Raw genomic sequence first — 26588 nt, forward strand, 5'->3', positions numbered from 1 at the left:
GAAAGGATGACAGGCAAGCTGCGTCTGCACCCTCAGCAGTGGGCCAAGCTGTCTCTTCCCCCTCCTCCTCCTCCTCCTCCGGCCATACACGCTGAAAGGATGACAGGCAAGCAGCATCTGTCCCCTCAGCAGTGGGCCAAGCTGTCTCTTCCCCCTCCTCCTCATGCTCCTCCCCCTCCTCCTCAACACGCTTAGATATAGACATGAGGTTGCTCTGACTATCCAGCGACATACTGTCTTCCCCCGCCTCCGTTTCTGATTCCAAAGCGTCTGCCTTTATGCTTTGCAGGGAACTTCTCAAGAGGCATAGCAGAGGAATGGTGACGCTAATGATTGCAGCATCCCCGCTCACCATCTGGGTAGACTCCTCAAAGTTTCCAAGGACCTGGCAGATGGCTGCCAACCAGGCCCACTCTTCTGTAAAGAATTGAGGAGGCTGACTCTCACTGCGCCGCCCATGTTGAAGTTGGTATTCCACTATAGCTCTACGCTGCTCATAGAGTCTGGCCAACATGTGGAGCGTAGAGTTCCACTGTGTGTACACGTCGCACAGCAGTCGGTGCACTGGCAGATTAAACCGATGTTGCAGTGTCCGCAGGGTGGCAGCGTGCATGTGGGATTTGCGGAAATGTGCGCAGAGCTGGCGCACCTTTCCAAGCAGGTATGACAAGTGGGGGTAGCTTTTCAGAAAGCGCTGAACCACCAAATTAAAGACATGGGCCAGGCATGGCACGTGCGTGAGGCTGCCGAGCTGCAGAGCCGCCACCAGGTTACGGCCGTTGTCACACACGACCATGCCCGGTTGGAGGCTCAGCGGCGCAAGCCAGCGGTCCATCTGCTCTGTCAGACCCTGCAGCAGTTCGTGGGCCGTGTGCCTCTTCTCTCCTAAGCTGAGTAGTTTCAGCACGGCCTGCTGACGCTTGCCCACCGCTGTGCTGCCACGCCGCGTGACACCGACTGCTGGCGTCGTGCTGCTGCTGACACATCTTGATTGCGAGACAGAGGTTGCGTAGGAGGAGGAGGAGGGTGGTTTAGTGGAGGAAGCATACACCCCCGCAGATACCACCACCGAGCTGGGGCACGCAATTCTGGGGGTGGGTAGGACGTGAGCGGTCCCAGGCTCTGACTCTGTCCCAGCCTCCACTAAATTCACCCAATGTGCCGTCAGGGAGATATAGTGGCCCTGCCGCCTGTGCTTGTCCACGTGTCTGTTGTTAAGTGGACCTTGGCAGTAACCGCGTTGGTGAGGGCGCGTACAATGTTGCGGGAGACGTGGTCGTGCAGGCCTGGGACGGCACATCGGGAAAAGTAGTGCCGACTGGGAACCGAGTAGCGTGGGGTCGCCGCCGCCATCATGCTTTTGAAAGCCTCCGTTTCCACAAGCCTATACGGCAGCATCTCTAGGCTGATCAATTTGGCTATGTGCACGTTTAACGCTTGAGCGTGCAGGTGCGTGGCGTCGTACTTGCGCTTGCGCTCAAACAGTGGCGCTAGCGACGTCTGGACGCTACGCTGAGAGACATTGCTGGATGGGGCCGAGGACAGCGGAGGTGAGGGTGTGGGTGCAGGCCAGGAGACGGTACTGCCTGTGTCCTCAGAGGGGGGTTGGATCTCAGTGGCAGGTTGGGGCACAGGGGGAGAGGCAGTGGTGCAAACCGGAGGCGGTGAACGGGCATCGTCCCACCTTGTGGGGTGCTTGGCCATCATATGCCTGCGCATGCTGGTGGTGGTGCCTCCCCAGCTGATCTTGGCGCGACAAAGGTTGCACACCACTGTTCGTCGGTCGTCAGGCGTCTCTGTGAAAAACTGCCACACCGTAGAGCACCTTGACCTCTGCAGGGTGGCATGGCGCGAGGGGGCCCTTTGGGAACCAGTTGGTGGATTATTCGGTCTGGCCCTGCCTCTACCCCTGGCCACCGCACTGGCTCGGCCTGGGCCCACACCCTGACTTGGGCCTCCGCGTCCTCGCCCGCGTCCACGTGCTATAGGCCTACCCCTACCCCTCAGCATGGTGTATTAGCAGTAGTGCAGAAACAGAACGCTGTAATTAAATGTGCCGCTTATTGGCCTGTGCTTGGAGGCTGACTTCGTTTACGGAACGCCTGGAAATAATTTGGCGCACGCCTGCTGTAACACTTAGCTGCCTGCGTATTTATTTGTAGAACTACTACACCCAGCACACACGGACACAGAACACTGAGCAGCACAGTGAGAGGCAGGCCAAATAGATTTTTTGCCCAATATTTTTTAGAAAAGGACCACTGCGTATATTCAAGGAATAATATATGTCTTCTGTCCCTGGAGTATTTCACAGAACTGCATTGTTGCACTGTTATTAACTGCAACCGAGCGGTGATTTCAGAGCCTGGAAATAATTTGGCGCACGCCTGCTGTAACACTTAGCTGCCTGTGTATTTATTTGTAGAACTACTACACCCAGCACACACGGACACAGAACACTGAGCAGCACAGTGACAGGCAGGCCAAATAGATTTTTTGCCTAATATTTTTTAGAAAAGGACCACTGCGTATATTCAAGGAATAATATATGTCTTCTGTCCCTGCCTCCACAATTCTGTCCCTGGAGTGTGCCACAGAACTGCTGAGTGTCGCACTGTTATTAACTGCAACAGAGCGTGATTTCTGAGCCAGGAAATAATTTGGCGCACGCCTGCTGTAACACTTAGCTGCCTGCGTATTTATTTGTAGAACTACTACCCCCCAGCACACACGGACCCAGAACTCTGAGCACAGTGACAGGCAGGCCAAATAGATTTTTTGCCCAATATTATTTGGAAAAGGCCAACTGCGTATATTCAATCAATAATATATGTCTTCTGGCCCTGCCTACACAATTCTGTCCCTGGAGTATTACTGCAGGGCGCAATGCTCTGCACGGCCGATATACCAAAAAATAAAAAATGTGCAACACTGCAATAAGCAGCCTCCACAGTACTGCACACGGTTAGATGTGGCCCTAAGAAGGACCGTTGGGGTTCTTGAAGCCTACAATCACTCCTAACACTCTCCCTGCCTAACCACCACTTCTGTCCCTGTAGTATTACTGCAGGGCGCAATGCTCTGCACGGCCGATATACCAAAAAAAAAAAAAAATGTGCAACACTGCAAAAAGCAGCCTCCACAGTACTGCACACGGTTAGATGTGGCCCTAAGAAGGACCGTTGGGGTTCTTGAAGCCTACACTAACTCCTAACACTCTTCCTACAGCAGCTCCAACACGATAGCACTGTCCCTCAGCTATGTCACAACGCATCTGAGGCGAGCCGCGGGAGGGGCCGATTTTTATACTCGGGTGACACCTGATCTCGCCAGCCACTCACTGCAGGGGGGTGGTATAGGGCTTGAACGTCGCAGGGGGAAGTTGTAATGCCTTCCCTGTCTTTCTATTGGCCAGAAAAGCGCGCTAACGTCTCAGAGATGAAAGTGACAGTAACCCGAACATCGCGTGGTACTCGTAACGAGCATCTCGAACACGCTAATACTCGAACGAGTATCAAGCTCGGACGAGTACGTTCGCTCATCTCTAGTGAGTATATATTTTTTCCTTTTTTTTTTTTTTCTTTACGACAGCTAGGGAGGATTTTCAAGGAAGGTCTTAATTTTAAAGCCCCTCCCCGAAAATCACTCTGGGGGTGCGGACGTCCTATTGCTTTTAATGGGGCAATGCCATCCCCATTGAAATCACTGTAAGAGCGTCGCGATCCCGAACGGATTAATGGCTTTTCCATTCATTTCAATGGGGAAAATTGATTTGACTTACGAGTGTTTTGGGTTAAGAGCTTCGTCACGGAACGAATTAAACTCTTAACCCAAGGCACCACTGTATTTTGTTCCTTCTGTGGGAAACTTTAAATCCCAGCATGTCATGACCGCTCAGAAGTTGTTGGAACTTGTAGCTTTCTCTACAGACAGCATTCTATCTGGAACTTTAAAGGCAAGTTCACACGTAGCAGCTATAGTGCAGCTGAGACAGGGTTTTACCGCTAATCGACCAAGTTGTCAAATTGTGTGGTTTTGTGGATTAAACTCTATTCACCAGCAAAATCGTGCTGCCACAGTGATTCCGTATGGATGCTTTGACACACACAGCAAGACACTGCAGAATAGGCCATTGGGTGGAAAAATCTGCACCAACATTTGTGTTGGAGACACAGAAGAGGAGTCTGATGTCGCTGGGTAATATGACTGAGCAGCCGTGACAGCTAGCTGTAGTTGATAGCACCTCTGGACGGCCAGAGGTGTGGCGCTATAGTACGGAGCACCCGAGCAGAAATCACAATATGGCCCATAGCCCCCCTAGCTTAGGGGTCTGGTTGCAATTACAGCCCTTGCTACCCATATAGCTACATTGCTGACAACACAATCATATTATAAGACTATGAAAGACAGTCAGGACCCATTCAGATGGACATATGCAAGTTGTGCCCAAGATTCTCAGGTGCACCTCGCACTAGACAGCACGTCCATGTTCTGTCTGATCCCCACGGGCATATCCAATGAACATGCTGTGCCTTTTTTTAGATAGACTATGAGTCCTTTGAAAAATTGCCTGTGTGAATAGCCTAATTGGCTATAATGTGTCTGTGTTGTCCATGAAATACATAGATTGCACACGGATGGGAAATACACCTGTGTGAATAAGCCATAAGGCTAGATTCATATGAGCGTATGCATATTTGCGCCCACATGAGTACCGCATTTTTGTGTAATGAGATTGCTTTGTTGCCTGTGTACTTGTTTCGTGTATGTTGCTCCCAGCCATAATTAGGCCATCTGCACACGGGAGGATTTGCATTGCGGAATCCAGAGAGGGTGTCCACCTCTGCATTCCGCAACAAATACCGCCCATAGCATGCTATGGCAAAACATGATTTCCTCTACACGAGTGGAAATCGATTGCAATTTTTCTCTGGCGGAGGAGAAATCGCAGCATGCTGTTTTTCTGTGTGTGTTCCGCACGGATGACTTCTAAGTAAACCGTGCGGACCATCCGCAGTACAGATAAAGACTTTAGGACTGGCACACGCGGATGCTGGCTGGGCACACGGTCGGATTCCACTGCGGGATTCCTCATGCGGAATCTGACCTGCCCGTGTGCAGGTGGCCTTAGTCTGAGTACAAGATGTGTTTATTTTTCCTGCACAGTTATGCAGTGATTCACGCATTTCCTTGCATATTAGGCGCATTTGTGCATCCCTATTGATTTCTACGGGGACCTTTGTTAGACAAATGCGCAGGAAAGTAGAGCCTGCTGGTTTGTTTTTTATTTTGCGTGACCGAAATGCATAGGAAAAATACTCACATAGGAACGAATCCATTGAAATCAATGGGTTATATTCCCTGTGTAGTGTGTGCGTAAATGCAGTACTGTGAATCCGACCCAAGAGCACAAAGAACTGTAAGTAAAGAATGCTTGCAGATTATACATTCAGTTACCGTAATATTCTCAGTTCAGAGTTATTCACAATATTTTATGTCACTTCTTTATGCTGTGAGGCTTTTAAGCTAAAACTAGTGATGTGAAGTGGATCTTGGTTGGAGCCGGGTGCCAGGCAGCTCAGAAGTTTGTACAATGCGCTGCTATTCTTTCAAGGTCACTTTGTGCGGGAGAAGGAGAGAAGGATTCCCTTGGCAAAATCGGTTTTAGCAGCTGTGGAAGAAGACGCGTCGTTTCAATAACTTCTTATGAGAAGACGTTGAAGAGGAAGTTATATTAACTTCAGGGTAACGGCTACAGCTGAGCCGGGCTGGAGAGTCCTGATGACGTGCGCCAGCAGCCGTGTAGGATGCAACACGGACTTGGCATTCAGCTCAGAATGAATACTTTCCTGGCATGGCCATTTTAATAAATGCTTGCATTCCTCATGAAATAATGCTGGGGAATGTGTTTTGTGTCTTTTGTGTTTTATTTATTTATTTATTTATTTATTTATTTTCCCCCCAAGAACTCTATGTAGTGCTGTTCCTCTGTAATTACTCCTGGAAAACTGAGTTGTTTTTTACCTAGTCAGTAGTGAGTATGTACATGAGCTGATTGGATAGCTTTGTGCTTTGTAGGGATGTAAGATGACAAAGTATGGAGTATTTTGCTATTACATCATATTAGTTACACTGAAATCAGAGGTTTCATAAGCCTGACAACAAAAATTTACTCATCGTGAAATAGTTCCAACGGTTCCCTGAAGTTAACAGGCTGGTGCCTTTTAAGTTAGAAACTATATTTTGTCACTTATTCAAGTAATTATGCAATTTCTAAGCACATTGACCACTTAAAAGGGTAACTTTAACTCACTTGTTAAAGTGACCCTCTGCACCTGGAGAAACAAAGATGGCCGCACCAGCTTCTCTACCTGATATACACTGCATTAGGTCGGGGATATGATTGCCACGTATTACATGGGAGCTGTATGCCTGTGTGATACACAGTAACTTGCAGGCAATCGATTACATTGACTTGCGCAGTTTTGATCACCTTAGCGTGTCAGAATTGTGTAATACACGGGCGCAAAAAAGAATGCATCGTGTTCTACTTTGCCATGTATAAACACAAGATAGAGTGCATTGTTCTCTATGGGCATGTATATACACGCGCTCATACGCAATTGTAATGAAAACCACCTTAAATGGGGCCGCAGGGTTTTTCTTTGCATTAAATGTGGATGTGATTTCTGCTGCAGCCACTTGCCTGTCTAGAATTTTCCGTGTGTATAGACATTTCTGGTTGCCATCCTTAAAGGAGATGTCTCGAGGAAGCAGTGATTTTTTTTTTTTGCCCAGTCCCCCTAATTAAACATACATTACTAATTACCCCTGTAAATGACTTTCCTAGCTGGTTCGTACTTACCGTTCCAGCGTTTCAGCAACTTATAAAAGTTTCCCCAAGATGGCCGCCGGCTCTTTCCCTGTCGCTCGCTGCAGCCCGACGTGCGCGCGCCCGAGACGCTGCCAGCTGTGTCTCCATGGCAACCGGACGCCCCGCAGCCGCCGACCAGACGCCCCGCAGCCGCCGACCAGTCACCCACCGCCAGGCAGCAGGTAACCGGCGCTAGCCCCCGGCTCCCCAGCGCTACGCTCCCGGCTCCCCAGCGCTAGACCCTCAGCCCAGGTGAAGGCCCCGGAGCCCAGCGCTAGGTTCCGGAGCCCAGCGCTAGGTTCCGGAGCCCAGGTGAAGGCCCCGGAGCCCAGCGCTAGGTTCCGGAGCCCAGCGCTAGGTTCCGGAGCCCAGGTGAAGGCCCCGGAGCCCAGCGCTGGGCTCTGGGGCCTTCACCTGTCAGTGAACATCACCCCCGACCCATCACTTACCCCCCTGGCCCAGCGCTAGTTCCCCCGGCCTAGCGACAGCCCCCCCCCCCATCGCAGCGACAGCCCCCCCCCCCCATCGCAGCGACAGCCCCCCCCCCCATCGCAGCGACAGCCCCCCCCCCCATCGCAGCGGCAGCCCCCCCCCCCATCGCAGCGGCAGCCCCCCCCCATCGCAGCGGCAGCGCCCCCCCCCCGGCGCAGCGACAGCCCCCCCCCCCCCCCGACGCAGCGACAGCGACGACAGCCCCCCAGGCCCATCACTTACCTGGACGGCAGGACAGCTGGACGGCAGGACAGCTGGGCGGCTTCTCCGGACAGCTGGGCGGCTCTGCACCTTCCTCTAACAGAGGATGGTACAGAATGGCCGCTCCAGCGCGCTCCCGAGCAGTGACAGCTCATCTGCGCATGCGCAGAAGAGCTGTAGCGGGGAGCACACTGAAGCGGCTCGTGCTGAAAGGAGAAGACCGGACTACGCAAGCGCGTCTAAAAAAGCAAGCTGCCGGCGAATTTAGACGGAACCATGGAGACGAGGACGCTAGCAACGGAGCAGGTAAGTGAATAACTTCTGTATGACTCATATTTAATGCACGATGTACATTACAAAGTGCATTAATATGGCCATACGGAAGTGTATAACCCCACTTGGTTTCGCGAGACCACCCCTTTAAGCAGCTGTGGGTGGTAATACCTTTAATGACGTATCCCAGATACACAAGTGATATTGTAGATTGGGGAATGTTAAATTCTGGCACAACTTGAGCAATGAAATGCCCCATTCGCCCGACACCCACTATCATGCCTTGTTTGAACTCTGGCCAGAATGCTCATGGCGAGGCGGCAGGAATTATCAGAGTTCAGCGTCACTCACAAGATAAGACATCACAGCTTTATACACAGGTCTGACCTATAGCAGAAGTACAGGGTTGGATTAAAGCCTTTGCTCCAAGCAGGAGCAGGTCGGGTTGTCTGCTATCAGACACAGCTGAGGACCTGGAAAAGTAAAAGCATTTTTTTAACCACTTCTGCCTTCTCTTTCCCCGGAACATAGTGCTCAATGAACGCTATGTACTGAGAAGTTAAAGTGGAAGTATTTCTTCCACTACGGGACCCGGTGATAACTCGACCGCCAGAATCCTCTGACACAGCTGATCAGGGTCTGATAGGACTCTGCAACTCTGCTCTGTTATGTAACTGGGGCTTTTATGGATGTCCCAGCTACAGTGGAAAAGTGTGAAATAAAAAAGAACATGTGAGGGACTCCCAGAGGTCCTTTATGACATCATGGCAGATATAGGTGTTAAAAAAAAGGTTACAAAAATAAGTAAAAACAAATTACAGAATAAAAGAAAATGACCCAACACCAACCGAAACCGGCGCCACGTGTGCTCTGTAATCCAAAACTATACAAAGTGTATAGCAAAACGTCCAAAACAAAATGAGGAACCCATTCCTGTACTTTATCTTGGCGTAAATTTACAAATTTTGAAAATAGACAACTATAAATTTAAATTTTTTTACATTTATTTTTTAGCTTTTTACCACAAATAAAACCCAAAAAATAGAAAAAAGTCAGTAAAAAAAAAAGATGTAGGAAAATAGCCCCATGTGTCAAGGGGAAAAAACGCAGCAAAAATAATTTTGGTAGCTGAAGAAAGAAAACAGCCTGGTCTTAAGGGGTTAAATAGTCCTTTTATAACTTTTTTTTTTATAACTCTCCAAATTCCCAGTAAAATTATGTCAAGGGCTTTTAATTGCTAGTGGTATCTTGTCAAAAATCCTCTTTATAATATGAGCTGAAACACTGGCCCTTTTATATGATTAAGCTATATTGAAATGGATATGAAAATGCCCCTGCTAAGAATGTTAACCGGTCAACAAAATCTAGACCAAAACTATTTCCAGAGCTGCTTTCTCTCACTGGCTGCATGCAGTATGTATGTCACGTTTCCTGTACTCCAAACTTGACAAAAGACAGAAACCTGAAGCCATGTAGTAAACAGAGAACTATGTTAACCCCTGCCTCACTGCAGAATACTGCATGTATCGCCACAAATTAGGGTGAAATTTTAACACGTGTGTGTGTGTGTGTGTGTGTGTGTGTGTGTGTGTGTGTGTGTGTGTGTGTGTGTGTGTGTGTTTTTTGTTTTGTTTTTCCAACTTTTTTCCAACAGCATGCTAGGCAAAAAGTTCAGTGGGAGTTAGTGTTGCTCAGTGGCTTGTCAGATTGTATTCTGTAAAACCTCCTAAGCATGTTAGACCCCAAAATGTTAAACGTTGTATGCAAAAAAAACTAAAGTAATATAACATAATTGGAGCATAAAAGAAGTTAAAACTAAAAAGTAACCTTAAGGGAATGGTTCTCTGCTGAGAGGACTTCGCATAATTCTATGTTTTACATGCCTGCCCTCTCAATGAATGTGGTCGACCATGAATGGCTTGTAAATGGATATTTTACATATTCACGTTTTTGTGCTCACTAGATTTGACTTGCAAAAATGTACTAAATTGTATTCATTTATGCGGACTAACAAAAAGTAATAACTATGAAAATCTTTGCAGAGCGTATCTTGGATATATCTATGACTTTATTTACAATGTATCATTTCTGTTAAAAGAAGAATAAAACTAGAAAGGACTGTGGAGAAAATGTAAACCGTCTGCAAGGCTTTCTGCAAGATCCAAAAGCAAAAAATACAAGAGTTTAGGATGCTTTCACATCTGTGGTGAGGAATCTGTTTAACAGAACAGAACCGAACAGTGCTGAATGGACCAAATTGACTATAAGGTGGTCCATTCAGCTTCTGCTCAGCAGCCCGGCATTTTACTCGGAAGCAAAAGCACTTTTTCTTCCAGTATTTCATGCTGGATCTACAATGGAACCTCTGCCTGGATGTTTCAATATAGATGTGCCCCCAGCCTTAGGGCTTATTCAGACGACCGTATATCGGCCGGGTATTCACGCCAGCCGATATACGGCATCCCTCTCTGCAGGGGGAGAAGGCTGGAAGAGTCGGGAGCAGTGCACTGAGTTTCCGGCCCCTCTTGGAACTTAGCTCCACTCCCATCTCACCCCCTCCCATTGCAAATAGTGCTGAGGGGCGGAGAGAAGGCAGAGAGGGGCCGGAAGCTCAGTGTACTGCTCCGGACTCTTCCAGCCTTCTCCCCCTGCAGAAAGGGATGCCGTATATCGGCTGGCGTGAATATCCGGCCGATACACAGTCGTCTGAATAAGCCCTTAGGCCGCATGCCCACGGTCGAGTCAGATTCCGCATGCAGGTGCCCGCAATGGAATCTGACCCTGTGCCCAGCCGGTATCTGCGGGTAGCTGTATTATCTTCTTTTCTATATCGCTGATGGTCCGCGGGTTGCGGGTCGGACGGCTTCCATTGACTTCAATGGAAGCTGTCCATGCGGAAACCACAGGAAAATTAAGCATGCACACAAACTGAAACCAATTACATGTATCATGTGGCCTGACACCTGATATCTACTGTTCAGTGCAGAAATCGACACTAATCAGCCATCCCCCTAAGTATAAGGTGCTCATCAGTGTCCTTCACATGTGTAAGCTGCTCCTCCATTTAGCAGTCTGGCTGTCTGCATGTTGGGAAATAAGGGGTGTATGTTCATGAGTTATCATCTGATCTAGTGGATTCCAATAAACCTGATATTGATAAGAATTTGAAATTTTAAGTTAACTTGTAAATTTCTATTTACTTGTTCATAAATAAAAATGATATAATCATTCTCATTCTGATGTCAGAACCTGGTGATTATAGAGAGATGCATGCCAATAAATACTGCTGCTAGCAGAAGCAGACTGTTGCAGTTCACATTTGCCATTCCCACTGACTTATAGTGCTTTTTTATTTTTTTTAAATGTTATTTATGAGGTTATTCAGCAGCTGTATTGCGGTAGGGACAGGTGACACAGGTACCAGGGCATAATGTGAACACCAGACTTGCACAAATATATATTTTCATTCCGCCACATTCCTTTATAACAGCACTCACCTTCTATAGGGACAGGAGCACAAAGAGGTTAAATAATGCCTCCTCAGTCTTTTCCTGTTCCTAAGGATGGAAGATTGCAGAGAGGGCTACTGTATGCGAGCCCCCGCCATATACTGTTTCACTGAATGAGCCAGAAGTAAGGTTGCATTACCAGAAGTTGGAAGATGGCATTGATTGTGATGTCCGCAGTTAGTGAAGCTAGCGGTAACAGTTTCCCTCCTAAGTGTTACGGATTTGGGAATGTGGATCCACTGGGCAAACCAACTAAGGCTAGACAGTCGTGAAGGGGTTGGTAGCTGACTCCTATGATAAGGGGAACTGTTACCAGGAAAAGGGAGACTGACCCTTGGCTGCAGAGAGAATGATAGACTCCTACCTAAAGCAAGGTGATCACCTCGATAAGGGCGGCTCTGCGCTGCAACCTCGGGTCTAACTATCCCTGATGGGGTAGCAAACATAGAAACTGGCATCAGACAGAGGAGCACATAGATGCAGGACAAAGCAAGGGGAAACCATAAACAGGAATGGAAACTGACAGAAAACAAATGTACAGACAGATACAGAGCTCAGAGACAAACTAAGGAATACAGACAGAATTCAGAATGCATACACAGAACTCAGAGAGCGGGACAGAACAGAGCAACAGAGCACAGACAGAACTAAAACAGGTAGGTGACCAAAGAAAGCTGAGTGTCAGAACCTAACACAACAATTCTGAGGCCCAGAGGAGAAATGCCACAGCTCACCATAAATAGAAGAGTAATGCCTATTTAACGCCACAGGTGAGCTGAGAGCCAAAGAGCTGGTTAACCCTTTTAGTGCTAGATGAAACCAGAAAGGGAATCGCATGAGGGCGGCAGACAGAAGTAGCGACCTTACACTAAACTATGAAATTAGGTTAAGGTGTTTTTTTACACACAATGATTATCGATCAAAATTACCTTAGCCATCTTTTGAGCGATAATCGTTGTGTGTAAATTTATGCCCATCGTGCACGTACCATGCACTTTTTGTCCATCACTGATTTCAGGTCTGGATGAAATCCTCATCCCTGAGAACGATAAGATAAAAACAGACCACACACTGTGTTCTCAGCGGGCAGTGCTGATAACAGCTGATAATCTTCTTTAACAGCTGTTTACAGCTGCTGTCCCACTGGAGAACAATAGTGATGTATTTAGAGAACAGACCACCCGCTGTTCTCCAAATACATGCAATTAAGTACTGAAGGGCTGATTTAGCCCATTAGTACCTAATCAAACTGATTGCTCAAAACTGTCAATTTCTGACAAATTTTGAGCTGTCATCTATGTGTGTAAATGCACATTTAGTGTCTCATTTAATGTTACCTGTCAGGTATTCTGGCCATGGATCAGGATCTTTCCCTGGTTGTACCAAGATGGAACATCCCAATGCAGGATGCCCTGATTTGGGGTAGATTCTGCTGCTGCTGTTTCCGTGAAGTGGAACCTAGGGACCTAGGCCCATAATAACTTTTTTTTTATTAAGGTCTTCTCAGTTATGTCCTCCATGTTTGGATCAAGCTCTGAAGGAGGAGAGGGCATTCTTTAGAGAGGATATTAGATCTATTGTAAAGAAGAAATTTCAATCTTCCATGAATTAACTTTTTTCCACGTTTATGATAGTTATGAATCTCCTTGGAAGAGATCTAAAGTAATGCATTCCTCCTAAGAATTAGAAGTTTTGGATAATGACCCCGAAGGAGGGTTGGAAGAAGGTGAAGATTTGGGTTCTAACCCTAATCGGGATGACAGAAAATACTATTTTGATTCTGAATATACTGGAATTTTTTTGAAAGCTGTTTGCAGTACATGGATATTGAAGAAGTTTAAAACCCAGATCTATCCAAGATAAAATGTTCGGAGGTCTCCTAGCTAGGAAAAAGAGTATTTCCTGTCAACTTTAATCTTAGAGTACGGATTTTAAATGAATTAAAAGATGCAGAAAAACATCTGTTTCTAGAGAATTTAGAAATTGTCCTCTTTCATTCTGTGGACTCTATCTTGTGGGAGAATCTTCCAAAATAGTCATTTAAGTTGCAAAGGTTGTAAAATGTACCACCCTTCCATTTTGAAGATTCCTCTCTGCTTCGAGATCCTGTATATCGGAAAGCTGATCACCTCCTCAAAGGAAGTTGCTGCTAGTAACATTCAAGCTTTTATATTGCAGCTACTTGTGTGGCAAGATGAATGTTTTTTTTGATAACCCAATGAGAAAAACCTTTTGAGAATGTAAAGCCCCATTTACACGCAAAGATGATTGCTCAAAATTCATTCAAAAGATAGCTTGAATGACAGTTTGAGCAATCATTTTGGATAAACTACTAATGGGCGCTAATGCCTATTTGTAGCTTATTGGCTTCATTTGCATGTAAATGAACCTCCATTTGCTGTATGCAGATAACAGACCACCTGCTGTTATCTGCATACAGCTTCATTGTTATCAGCGCTCCTTTGGAGAATCACAGATTTTTAGTTTTTTTAATGCTAAACTAAAAATCATCATTTGGCACGAAAAGCTAACGATTGTAGCATTTACACGCAATGATTATCACTCTAATGACCTTGTTTTGAATAAATTTTGAGCAATAATCATTGTGTGTAATTAGACACCTCATGTGGATATTATAGATTCTATCCCTTTATTGCCAAAACGCCACTGGTTTTCTTGCAGACGTATTTGCGGGATCTGTATTATTTGGTGCAAAGATGGGTGTCTTAATTCTACTTTTAGAGTCTTATGGTTAAAATTATGGTCAATGACACCATTTCTAAAAATAAATTGTGTTCCATAGGTTTTCATGGTAAACCATTAGAGATGAGTGTGCACCAAAATGCTCGGGTGCTCGTTGCTCGAGTCAAACTTTTCGGAATGCTCGAGAGCTTGTTTCGAGTAACGAACCCCATTGAAGTCATGACTCGAACATTTTTCATGCTGACCGAAACACCTGAAAACATCAGAAAGTCATGGAAACACCACAGAAACAGATAGGGAATGGCAGGGGCAGCATGCATGGGTGCATGTGAGGCTCCTAGGTCCCACTATTAAGCCAAATTCGGGGCAAGAGCCTGGCGGTCACCCCCCTAACAATTTACTTGGGACAGTCCATAAGTAGCACGGCACATCTTAACTAAATACCACGCTAGGTTCAACCAAGGACAATCACCGGCTGTCGGTGACACCACTGCCTCTTCTTCTGGGTTACATGGTGGCATTGCTGTCCAACTCCCCACATGACCCTGCATCCACAGCACACACAAAATTTTCCCTGCGCAGCGTTTAGCTGCCCTCATATCAGGCGCTCACTTGATAGCCACACCACCCTCATGTCTATTTATAAGTGCGTCTTCGATGAGGAGGAACCGGAGACACACACACTGCAGAGTGTTGGCAAGGCCTGCCAGCGACCCTCTTTAAAAATGTGGGCCTTAGCCCACAATGCTGATGAGAATTGATGTTCGGTCATAACTCCAATCCCGTGCCACCTCCGTCACAAAATTGTCAGGAGCCGCAAACGTGGGCATAAAGGGGACTCAGGTGCCAGCACTTCTACACATCTCTACAATGCAGCAGCGCATACTAATACCAAAGATTGGTTTGAAGCAGGACGTGTCGCAAAAGTAGCCACCAGAGGTATACAGTGACCCTGTGAAAGTTTAATGAAATTTCGCTTCCTGTGAACGCTCCAATCCAGTATCTCGGATAACTGTAGCACGAGAGATAATACATGCCGACCGACGCTGATCCCCAGACCCCAATGAGGAAGAGATGGCATAATACACCCGAGAAACCGTGACTGAGGTAGGACCGCAATACTCTGTGTGGGAAGCACGTGAGCAGGCCCAGGGTCAGGCTCAGTCCCAGCCTCCACCTGGTTGACCCAATGTGCCATGAGTTACATAGCTATGGGAAATCCATCTGCCCCACACAATTCATTCTGTGTATGTGTCAGATAGCTGAACAACGCAATGGGAAACCTTTGTGCACCCACAGCATATGTGAGTCTATGAAACCCAAAGACCGTATTACACATGAAGAAATGACTGTGCCCAAACATGCGCAGTTGCCCCCCCACCCCACCCAGGATCTCGGCCTCTTTGCTACACCCTCAGCAATCGTAGGCATAAAGCGGACTTGGATGCTAGTACAGCTGTGAATGTCTCATTAAATTAGTTACGCTTCTTTTAATTGGTCCAAAGCAGTGTCTCAGATAACTGTGGTAACATGAGAGCAAATACATGTCGATCAGTGCTGATCCCCCAGACCCTAAGCAGGAGGAGGAGGTGGCATAATAAGCCATGAAGACCTCTGTGGGGGTTGATACGTAGCTTGTTTACCCTCCTCTACTATGCACTATTTTGTCAATAACTGATGCTGCCCTTTCTTCAGATTATCCATGTACGTGGATAAATACTGGCAAGCAGGGACACTATATCTCCCTGACGGCACATTGGGTAAACTTGGTGGAGGCTGGGACTGAGTCAGAGCCTGGGACCGCTCACGTGCTACCCACACCAAGAATTGTGGGTCCTACCTTGGTGCTGGTATCTGCGGCGTATTATGCCACCTCCTCCAACCCCCCCTCCCCCTCCTCCTCCGCCACCTCCACCTCTCAATTATGAAGTGTGAGCATGTCACCAGCAGTCAGTAGAGCTTGATAAAGACCTCTGTGGGGGTCGATACGTGGCTTGTTTACCCTCCTCTACTAGGGACGATTAAAGAAGATTTTGTCAATACCTGATGCTGCCCTTTCTTCAGATTATCTATGGTTGTGATTTGGAACCTTAGGAGTCTGGTTCCCTTTTGGGCTTTGCATGCTAGTTTACCTCGCATCAGTAGTGTGGTATATGGAAGTGCTGCTGCCTCTTCTTCTCTTGTCTACATGTCTGTCGTTAAGTGGACCTTCCCAGTAACTGTGTTGGTGAGGGCACGGTTAATGTTGTGGGAGACGTGCTGGTGTAGGGCGGGGAAGGCACATCGGGAAAAATAGTGGCGACTGGGGACCGAGTAGCGCGGGACCGCCGCAGCCATCATGTTTTTGTAAGCCTATGTTTCCACAAGCCTGTATGGCAGCATCTCCTGGCTGATTATTTGGGAATGTGCATGTTTAAAGCTTGTGCATGCGGTTGGGTGGCGGCGTATTTCGGCTTTCGCTCCAACGCTTGTGTTAGCGACAGCTGAACGATGTGCTGAGAGACATTTCTGGATGGAGTGGAGGACCGTAGAGGTGAGGGTGTGAGTGCAGGCCGGGAGGCGCTAGTGCCTGTGTCCTGGGAAGGGGATTGGATCTGTGTGACAGGTTGTGGCACAGGGGAAGAGGCAGTTGTGTGACCCGAAGACGGTGCATGGCCTTCGTTCCACCTTGTGGGGTGCTTGGCCATCATATGCCTACACATGCTGGTGGCTCCCTGGCTGATCTTGGTGTGGCACATGTTGCACACCACTGTTTGTCGGTCATCCGCACTCTCACTAAAAAAACATCCACACCTAGCCCTCTGCATGGAGGCTTGCCGTGAGGGAGTGCTGTGGAAAACAGTTGGGGGATTCTTTGCTCTAGCCCTGCCTCTCCCCCTGGTCACCTCCCTGCCTCTTCCAACCTGTCCTGCTGCTGCACTTGCCTCCCCCTCTGAAGCCCTGTCTTCAGTAGGCTTAGCAAACCAGGTGGGGTCAGTCACCTCATCGTCCAGCAGATCTTTCTCCAAATCCTCTGTGCGCTCTTACCTTTGGACTTACTGCCCTTACTACTACCTCACTGACAGACAACTGTGTCTCATCATCCTCATCCACAAAAATCTCTTGAGACAGTTGCCGGAAGTCCCCAGCCTCATCACCCGGACTCCGGGAACTTTCCAAAGGTTGAGCATCGGTCGCGACAAGCTCCTCAGGTGAGAGAGGAACCGTTTTTTCCCACTTAGGGCAGGGACCCGAGAACAGTTCCTGGGAGTCTGCCTGCTCAGAATCTGTCATTTTCCTGGAGTGATGAGGCTGGGAGGAAGGAGAAGCAGCCAGAGAATTAAGAGGTGCAGTCCCTAGGTTGGGAGTAGTGGACTGCTTAGAAGACTGGGTGTTCGATACATTGCTGGACGCGTTATCTGCCATCCATGACCAGACCTGCTCGCACTACTCTGCTTGTAATAAAGGTCTGCCACGCGGCCACGCAAATTCTGATATAAAGCTGGGGAGTGTAGGGATGTGGCGCTCTCCTAATCCCTCAGAAGCCGGCTGCGATTCACCCCTCCCAGGACCTCGGCCTATGCCCACACCCTCACTTGGACGTCCACGTCCTCGACCCTTACACCTACTTCTCATCATGTCGGATGAAGGGCTCAATAAATTACCCCACCGTATAGCACTGAGAACTGTGGCTAATTCACCGCACACAGAGACTTGTAGATACCGGAGGCTCTATGCTGTGACTTGAAAATTTAACCGCTGTCTTCTAGGGGTCATTTACCGGTCAGAGACTTGTAGATAAGAGAGGCTGTATGGAGTGGGAGAAAACTAGAAAGCCAGTGGATAGTGCTGATAACTGCGGCTACCTCAACCCCCCCAAGGAAAGGGTATTGTGAGACGCTCTGCACAGGGGCAGAAAACGCTGAAGCCCGTGGATAGTGCTAATAACTGCGGTTACTTCACCCAACAGAACGGTATAGCTGAAATGCTCTGCAGTGGCCCAGGAAATATTGACGTACTGTTTAGCGATGAGACCTCTACCTAATGCACTGCACACAGAGAATGGTATAGCTGAAATGCTCTGCACAGGCCTAGATGCTTTTAAAAAAAAAGGTGCACTACTGCTCCCAGCCAGCCACAAACGTAATGCACACAATGAGGAGTAGCCCTAAGAAGGACCGTTGGGGTTCTTGAAGAGAGGATCCCTACTCAACACTTTTCCTAACCTCTGCCAGCATGCGACTGAGGCGAGCCGCGGGCGGCACCAGCTTAAGTACGTGTTTTGATTTTATAATGTTTGTTTTGTTTTTTTTTCCTTGCGGGTATCCTAATGTATTTAGTATCCACTAGATAAGATGTATAAGAAGTAAAGAGAACGATATCCCTGGAATACGATGGATGAGGGTTCGCGAGGTGATATGTAGCATATAAGGAGAACGCGGGTTCAGTGACCACATTCTAGATACAGTTTAATGCAGAGATGGCCCTTTTCGTTGAGGTCTATGTGAGCTACAAAAACACTATGGAAGTAACATAAATGCCTGAGAATATTTCTTTAAGAACCACCTATTTTGTTTTTTCTTTCACTGTGTCTCACAATCTCAATTTCTTCTACCGCTTTCTCTCTCTTTTTCACCCTCTCTCTTTCTCTCCCTGTTCAACTAATGAAAGTTAAAAAGTAAGGTGATCCAATTGCAGGAGAAAGATGAAGTATTGGCACAATACAACTACGTGACTAAGCTTTAATGACTTGGCGTCTAGTATTGTCTCACTAAATCATTGCTCATGTTTTTTTCTGCTGCCGTTTTTTAACCTTCATTCTCTATCTGCATTCGATAGCTTTGCTTCACAATACGTTTCATTCAGTGAAATTGCTGATAATTTTCTGTTGATTGCTATGTAAATGAAGTCCGTGTAGCCATTTTATCACCATGTAATGTTCCTGTAATTGATGAATAACACTGGATCTGTGAATGGGAGATAAGGTTCCTTTTCATGTACGCCTTAAAGGAACTGCCACCAAGAATGTTAATGGATAAAGCTTGTAACCCTTTCTAACAGTTTTAGAACGTTTGTCAGAACATTTTTGGGGATGAGATAAGTGTAATGATACTTTCGTTCCACAATGCTCCCTGACCCTCACATTGCAGTCTACCTTGTAGGCAAATGAGTATTAAGTGTAAACCATCTGATGGGTGGTGACGCGTTGAGACTGGTCTGGACTCTCTTCCCCTTATTTGGCCCAAACCTTGCCCCCTTTCTAATGATTTGACATCTCCAGCTCCCTTGAGCTGGAGACCCTGACATTTCCATCTCCCTTGGAATCACTAGGAAGTCAGTGAAGTTTGGCGAAAAAAGAGGGAGAGCGCTCAGACGAGTCTCAATGTGTGACCGCTTATACGACTCTTCAAACTTCCAAAAAAAGGCTAATTTCAAGCTTGGGGAGCACTGAAAGATAAATGTAATCATACCTTTTTTATCATCCTATCCAACACCTATGGTTAGCATAGGTTTATGGGAAAATATGCCCTGACAGGCTTCCTTTTAAACACAAATTTCAGTAAGATTTACTTGAAGCTTTTTTTTTTCCTCTACAGAATACGTTTTTGGAAAACTCCCAGTTTTAGAAATTGATGGGACTGTTTACTTTCAAAGCCTTGCCATTGGAAGGTATCTAGCCAAAAAAGCAGGTAATATAACTTATTAGACTTTAATCACACACACTATTTTGTGGCTTTTCGTATTAAAGGGCTTGTAAAAAAAACATGTGAACAATGTGAATAAGTGGGGAAAAAAAGGCACCCAAAATACACACTTTTTGTTGCATGTTTTAATATTACCCTATTGACTTGCAGCTACCATCTGCCTGCAGTGTTTGGTGCCTAAAATATAAAAACTACCAGAAAAAAAAGCCACAAAAATGTGGAATTTTTTTTCAAAAATCTTTGTGAAACCACCCTTAGACTTGCAGATGTTGATTATCATACAGGATTGTAAGAATTGTACTCCGGGGGCTCTGGGATTTCAAAGGCACCTCTGCCATAAAGTTTTAGAAATGGAAAATGGTAATTTGGGGGACCTGTTACAGCTTTTTACATTGGAGGATAGGAGGTTTAAACAGCGCCTCTAATATTCTACTTTTTTCTGTGTAATTTTCCAAACTGCGAAAAAGTTAATAACTGTGTAACATGGAAAAAAGTTAGGTATATCCTTGAAATGACCAAAGTAGAAATACAGCACTAAAGTCAGAAGTAGCACAGCTTAAGGGAATGGGAAGGTGAAAAGAGCACCGCAGAGACTTCAACACTTTAACATGCATTAAAATACACTGATGGGAAATTCTTTTGCTAATGGAGGCACAAGGGCCTGGAAGACTTGAACATTTATGAGTAAAGCAGTGATTAAAGGGAACCTGTCATCACCTGTGAGCACCATAAACCAGGTTAAGCTGCTCATAGTGCAGGTTATGAGGAGTTCGGGGATGTGGGTCTTTTATACTTGTCAGGCTCCCCATTTCCACGCTATCCTCTATATAAGTCGATGCATGGACAGTGCGACGACTTATCTCTGCAAGTTGTGCATGCACGCACCCTCCCACAGAGTGTATATGAATCTTTCCACGGAATCTCAGCAATATTTGTGGCGGATTTTCCACAGTGAAAATTGCTTCCCGTGTGGACATACCTAAATAGAGCTGTTCCTGAGTGTCTTAATGTAGACCGAGTCAATATACTGTACTGGATATTGTAGATAAACTAAGGTCTGTAGCATTAGACCAATCTCAATAGGTTTTAATATATATAGATATAGGGTAGCTGTATCCATTAAAATGCATTGCTGATTTGTTCTATAGGTTTGACAGGCAAGACTGATTTGGATGACCTTCACATTGACGCCATATTAGACACCATTGATGACTTTATATTACAGTTTCCATGGACTGCAGATGAAAAGGTATAGAAATGATTTGACTCAGCATTTTAATACTCATCCCATTGACTTCCAGTACAAACATGTCACCAGTATTTCTAATTCAATCTCTTCACAGGCTACTTCACCAAAGGTGTTTTTTTAGGAAATGCTAAATATTAATTAAAGGTAATCAATGTTTGATCACTGTGGTCTGAAACCCCTAGAGCACAGGAATACAACACACACACCGATTCCCCCAGGAAGATAGAGAAACCATGTGTGACCACTTCCCCATTATCTGCTATAGAAAGTAAGCTGAATGCATCACTCAGCTCTCTAAATAGACAGTGGTCAGCACTGTTTCATTCTCTTGGGGGTGCACCATTCTTGTTATCTTTAAAGCTCTGTGATCAAACATCTACTAGCTATCGTGTGTGTATGCATATCAAACTACTAACAACCGCTTGACCGCAGTGGGAGGAGCCATTCTGCAGTTGGGTAGAAAGTACTATATGTGGGGTCTTCTCATGCTCCGCCCCCTGTGTGATGCTATTGCAGGTCCTATATGATATATAAAAACACAGAGCCTGACTGACAGAAGAACAATACACTTAGGGTTCTTAAAAAGGGGAGGACAAAAATACCACAATGAGAATACAACTAAGCCGTTATTATCTAAGGCACAACTCAGCGGTCCTGACAGAAGACACCAACCTACCGTCACCACAGATTTGGTGAGCTAAAGGACCTGCGGTGATGTCACTGCTGTGGGAGGAGCCAAACTGCTTCTTGTGTGGGGATCAAGATAGATGTAGTAGAGCTGTGTGTGAGGTGTGGGGATCACAATGGATGTACCATGTAGGAGAGCTGGGTGTGTCATGTGCTGTGCGTGTGATTTGTGGGGTCAGGATGGATGTAGCAGAGCTGTGTGTGTGGGGTCATGATGGATGTAGTAGAGCTGTGTGTGTGATGTGTGGGGTCAGATTGGATGTAGCAGAGCTGTGTTTGTGATGTGTGGTGATCATAATGGATGTACTATGTACACGAGCTATATGTGTGCGAATCAGGACGTAGCAGAGCTGTGTGTGAGATGTGGAGTCAGGATGGATGTAGTAGAGCTGTGTGTGATGTGTGAGGATCATAATGGATGTACCATGCAGCGGAGCTGTGTCTGTGTGGCTCAGGATGTAGCAGGGCTGTGTGTGATGTGATGTGTGGGGGTCAGGATGGATGTAGTAGAACTGTATGTATCATATGGGGGGTAATAATGGATGTAGCAAAGCTGTGTGTGTGAAGCAGGACGTAGCAGGGCTGTGTGTGATGTGATGTGAGGGGTCAGGATGGATGTAGTAGTGCTGTGTGTGTGTGTGATGTGTGTGATGTGTGGGGATCATAATGGCTGTACCATGTAGCAGAGCTCTGTGTGTGAAGCAGGAGGCAGCAGAGCTGTGTGTGATGTGTGGTGATCATAATGCATTGCGCCACCAGAAATACTGGTATTATAATTTTCCTAATAATTACTAGTATGTATATATTGTACATGCAATCATGAGAAGTACTAAATACACCCTCTTGGAATACTGTAGTTTTGTATTTTAGGACATAATAAAAAATGTGGTCCTTAGAAGGTTTTGATATTAGGTAGATACAACCTCAGATGAACAACACATGACAAATTATACCATGTAATTATTTGTTTTATTAAGTTAGGCCAAAATGCGGATGCAGTTTGTGAAAAATTGAATAACCCCATGAATGAATAGCTTGTAAATAGAGATGAGCGAGCGTACTTGGAAAAGCACTACTCGATCGAGTAATTTGCTTTATCCGAGTATCACTGTGCTCGTCCCTGAAGATTCGGGTGCCGGCACGGAGCGTCGAGCTGCAGGGGAGAGCGGGGAGGAACGGAGGGGAGATCTTTCTCTCCCTTTCTCCCGCCCGCTCTCCCCTGCTCCCCGCTGCGACTCACCTGTCAGCCGCAGCGGCACCCGAATCTTCAGGGACGAGCACAGCTATACTCGGATAAAGCAAATTACTCGAGCGAGTAGTGCTTTTCCGAGTACGCTCGCTCATCTCTACTTGTAAAACCACTTTTAGCAGCAATATCCTGAGGCAATTGTTTTCTGTATGACTTTCTCAGTCTATTGAATTCTTCCGGGAGGAATTTCGGCCCTCTCTTGTTTACAACGTTGCTTCAGTTCATTGAGGTTTGGGGGCAATCATTTATGTATAGCTCCTAAGGTCATGCAACATAATTTCAATTGGGTTGAGGTCTGGACTTTGGGCCATTGCAACACCTTGAATCATTTATTTTACAGCCATTCTGATGTATATTTGCTGTTGTGTATGGAATCGTCCCAGTTTCAGCCAAGCTTAGCTTTGGTTAGATGGCCTCACGTTTGACTGTGGAATACTTAGAAAAAACCATGAGCTCCTCTGTATATTAAAGACTGCAAGGTGCCCATGCCCTGTGACTTTAAAACAAGCCTAAATCATCACCCCTCCAACACTGTGCTTAACAGTTGGCATTGTTTGTGCCGATATGCTGTTTGGTTTTTGCCAAATATGAGGCTGTGCACTAATTTCAAACATGTACACTTTGGTCTTGTCTGTCCTAAGGCCATTGTTTCAGATGCAACTTTGCAAATTTTAGCCAGGCTGCCATGTTCTTTTCAGAATAAAGGAGGCTTTCTTCTGGCAGCCCTTCCAAACAAGACATAGTTGTTCAGTTTTTTTTTTTTTAATTGTATCGTCATAATGTTGACCATTTAACATGCTAACTAGGGCGTTTAGAGTCAGAGATGAAGCTACAGTACAGGGTTTTTTGCTATTTTCCTGAGCACTGCGTGATGTGACCTTGGGTTGAATTTTCTGAGGTGTCCACTCCTGGGAAGGTTGTCAACTGTCTTGAATGTTTTTCACTTTTGAATACACTTTCTCATTGTAGAATGATAGACTCCAAATTATTTGAAAATGGCCTTATAACCCTTCCCAGATTGATGGCAGGAACAATTGTTTTGCTAAGGCCTTTGCTGATGTCTTTACTTCTTTACACACTTGAATGCTCCAGACCAGCAAACTGCTAAAACTTCAGCTTTTATAGAGGTGGTCACACTTGCCTTTATTAGTCAGTAATTCAAGGTGCCGCTAATTAAATGCCCATTTTAATTCCTTTGGAAGCAATAAGGTTGCTTGTCACACTGGTTCTGTCCTAGTTTTTGTTACATAATAACACAGATAAACACCAACACACTGCAAATTACACTGGGGTTATACTTAACTAATTTTAATGCCTTCGAAGGACCAGAAGTTTTTTTTTTTCCATGTCCTGATATGTAAATCCATATAATTCAAAAAGGGTGTATTTAGTTTTTACCATGACTGTATACTACTATTTACTTTGCCTGTAACATGTAAAACAAGTGTGTGTGTGTATGTATGTGTGTGTATATATATATTTATTAATTATATAAATATTTATACTAAAAGGTGTTTTGTAAAAAAAAAAATATATATATCAATATTTACCTATTCCTGCCCTGTCAGTCTTCTTACTGCATCTTCTTCACCTCCCTGGTCTTCTCTTGGTTCCTCCAGTCCCTGGGTCACATCACCTCCAGCTGGATGGATCCTCTTCTTCGTGTTTTGGAGCATCCATAAGCGGAAGTTCACTTTCTGCAGGGCAGTGAACACTATGAGTAACGAAGTGTTCACTGCCTAGCAGGGAATCCCAAATCCTCAGCAGCCTGCTTTAGTGCGCTTGCACGATATTTCACCACTAGTGTTTCATATACTATACTATACTATATGAAACACTAGCAGGGGACATATCGAGCATGCGCGCTAAAGCAGGCTACTGAGGATTCTTCATTCCCTTCTACGCAGTGAGCACTAAGTTACCAGTGACACCATTGCAGGAAGCAGAATGTCAGCAATGAATACTTTGTCACAGGAAGAAGAGGATCCAGTCGGCTGGAGGAGCCAGGTGAAGATCTGGTAAGAAGACTGCCGGGGGAGGAACAGGTAAGTATATAGATTTTTTTTTTTCATGGCAAAACCTTAACAGTGTTACAAGGGGAAAACAATGCTATCTCCCAAAAAGTGGAATAAATTAATTGATAGAAAAATAAAGTTATAGCTTCTAGAAAATGGTGAAAACAATACGTGATGCTAAACCGATGTAGTAGTGGAAATGTTGCAATTTTTTTAATTCATAGCCCAATGTTAACTTTCATGGAAATGGTTTAAGTTTTGGGAAGGCGTCACAGAAGGGGAAATAAAAAATTAAAAACCATCACAGAAAATGGCCGTTACTTACTTACTGAGTGAGGAGTGCATATAGATGCATCCGCCTCTCGCCATGCAGGTAGCTGACTACCAAATGGAGGAGCCAATAACACCTGTGCAGGACACCGATAAAATAACCACTCACGCTGCCTCTTGATAATGAGGGGGGTGGATGCTTGGCATACACTCCCACACATAGTGGATGCAGGGTGCCAGACCATTCTGATATATGTATTTCACCATGCAAACCAGCAACCTATTAGTAACACCATGGTAATTCGGCGGGTTGCCCTGCATTTCCTTCAGTGAGCCACATTGGTACTGCCACCCTGGGCTCCCCCTGGAGTCTTAATGCCACACTGCATGTGAATGATGGATAATAAATGCAAGGCATTGGTTGGATGTTGGCCAAGATACATGGCAAAACCCCTTTAACAGTGTTACAAGGGGAAAAAAATGCTACCTCCCAAAAAGTGGAATAAATTAATTGATAGAAAAATAAAGTTATAGCTTCTAGAAAATGGTGAAAACAAAACGTGATGCTAAACCGATGTAGTAGTGGAAATGTTGCAATTTTTTTAATTCATAGCCCAATGTTAACTTTCATGAAAATGGTGTAAGTTTTGGGAAGGTTTTACTGTTCTGGGTACCTCAGGGACTCTGCAAATGTGATGTGGTGTCCAAAAATTATTCTAGCAAAATCTGTAGTCCAAAAAACAAACAGCCCCTATGTAGTTTTGCCGTGTGCCTAAACAGTAGTTTACATCAACATATAGGTCATTTCTGTTTTCGAGGTGCTTCTTCTGCCATTGCCTCTCATGAACATGAAACATTTGGATCTAAACTATGTATTAATAGAAAATGTGTAACTTTTATTTTCATGGCCCAATGCTAATAATTAGCACAAAAAAGATTTGTGGGTCAAAATAATCAACATTATTCCTACGGTAGATGAATTTCTTGAGGGGTGTGATATCCAAAACAGTGTATCCTTTTTGGATGTGGGGGTTGTCTTGCAGTTTTTCCACCTAATGGGCTCTGCAAATGTGGAATGGTACCTGAGAAAGGTCTAACAAAAGGGTGACCCCCAAAATCCACAATGTGCTTCTTTGTCACTCAAACAAGCCTGAGAAATGATGTGCTATAGGGCCAGACAACAGATTTTTCTAAAAAGGGCAGAATGTGAATAATATTGGTTGTCATTTCTCTGTTAACTCCTGTTGTATTACAGATTTCCAATGTTAATTTGCTTATGTAAGAAAAATAAGATTTTGTAATGCTATAGGACGTAAGTTTATGTCCTGTGTGCATGGTTCTTAATGCAACAGGACATAAACCTACTTTCTGTGGATGGCGTG

At 45.5% G+C, this 26588-nt stretch overlaps 1 protein-coding gene across 1 annotated transcript in view; it reads left to right on the top strand.

The window, feature by feature from the left end:
- The window catches only part of LOC136572973 (hematopoietic prostaglandin D synthase-like), a 71042-nt gene that overhangs the window by 22149 nt on the left and 22305 nt on the right, over window positions 1–26588 (top strand). The window contains exons 3-4 of the mRNA XM_066574032.1: window positions 19629–19721; window positions 20885–20985. Coding sequence (XP_066430129.1) covers window positions 19629–19721; window positions 20885–20985 — 194 coding nt within the window. The remainder of the gene's footprint in view (window positions 1–19628; window positions 19722–20884; window positions 20986–26588) is intronic.

This window comes from Eleutherodactylus coqui, chromosome 7, assembly GCF_035609145.1.
Source record: "Eleutherodactylus coqui strain aEleCoq1 chromosome 7, aEleCoq1.hap1, whole genome shotgun sequence".
NCBI classification, from domain to species: Eukaryota; Metazoa; Chordata; class Amphibia; order Anura; family Eleutherodactylidae; genus Eleutherodactylus; species Eleutherodactylus coqui.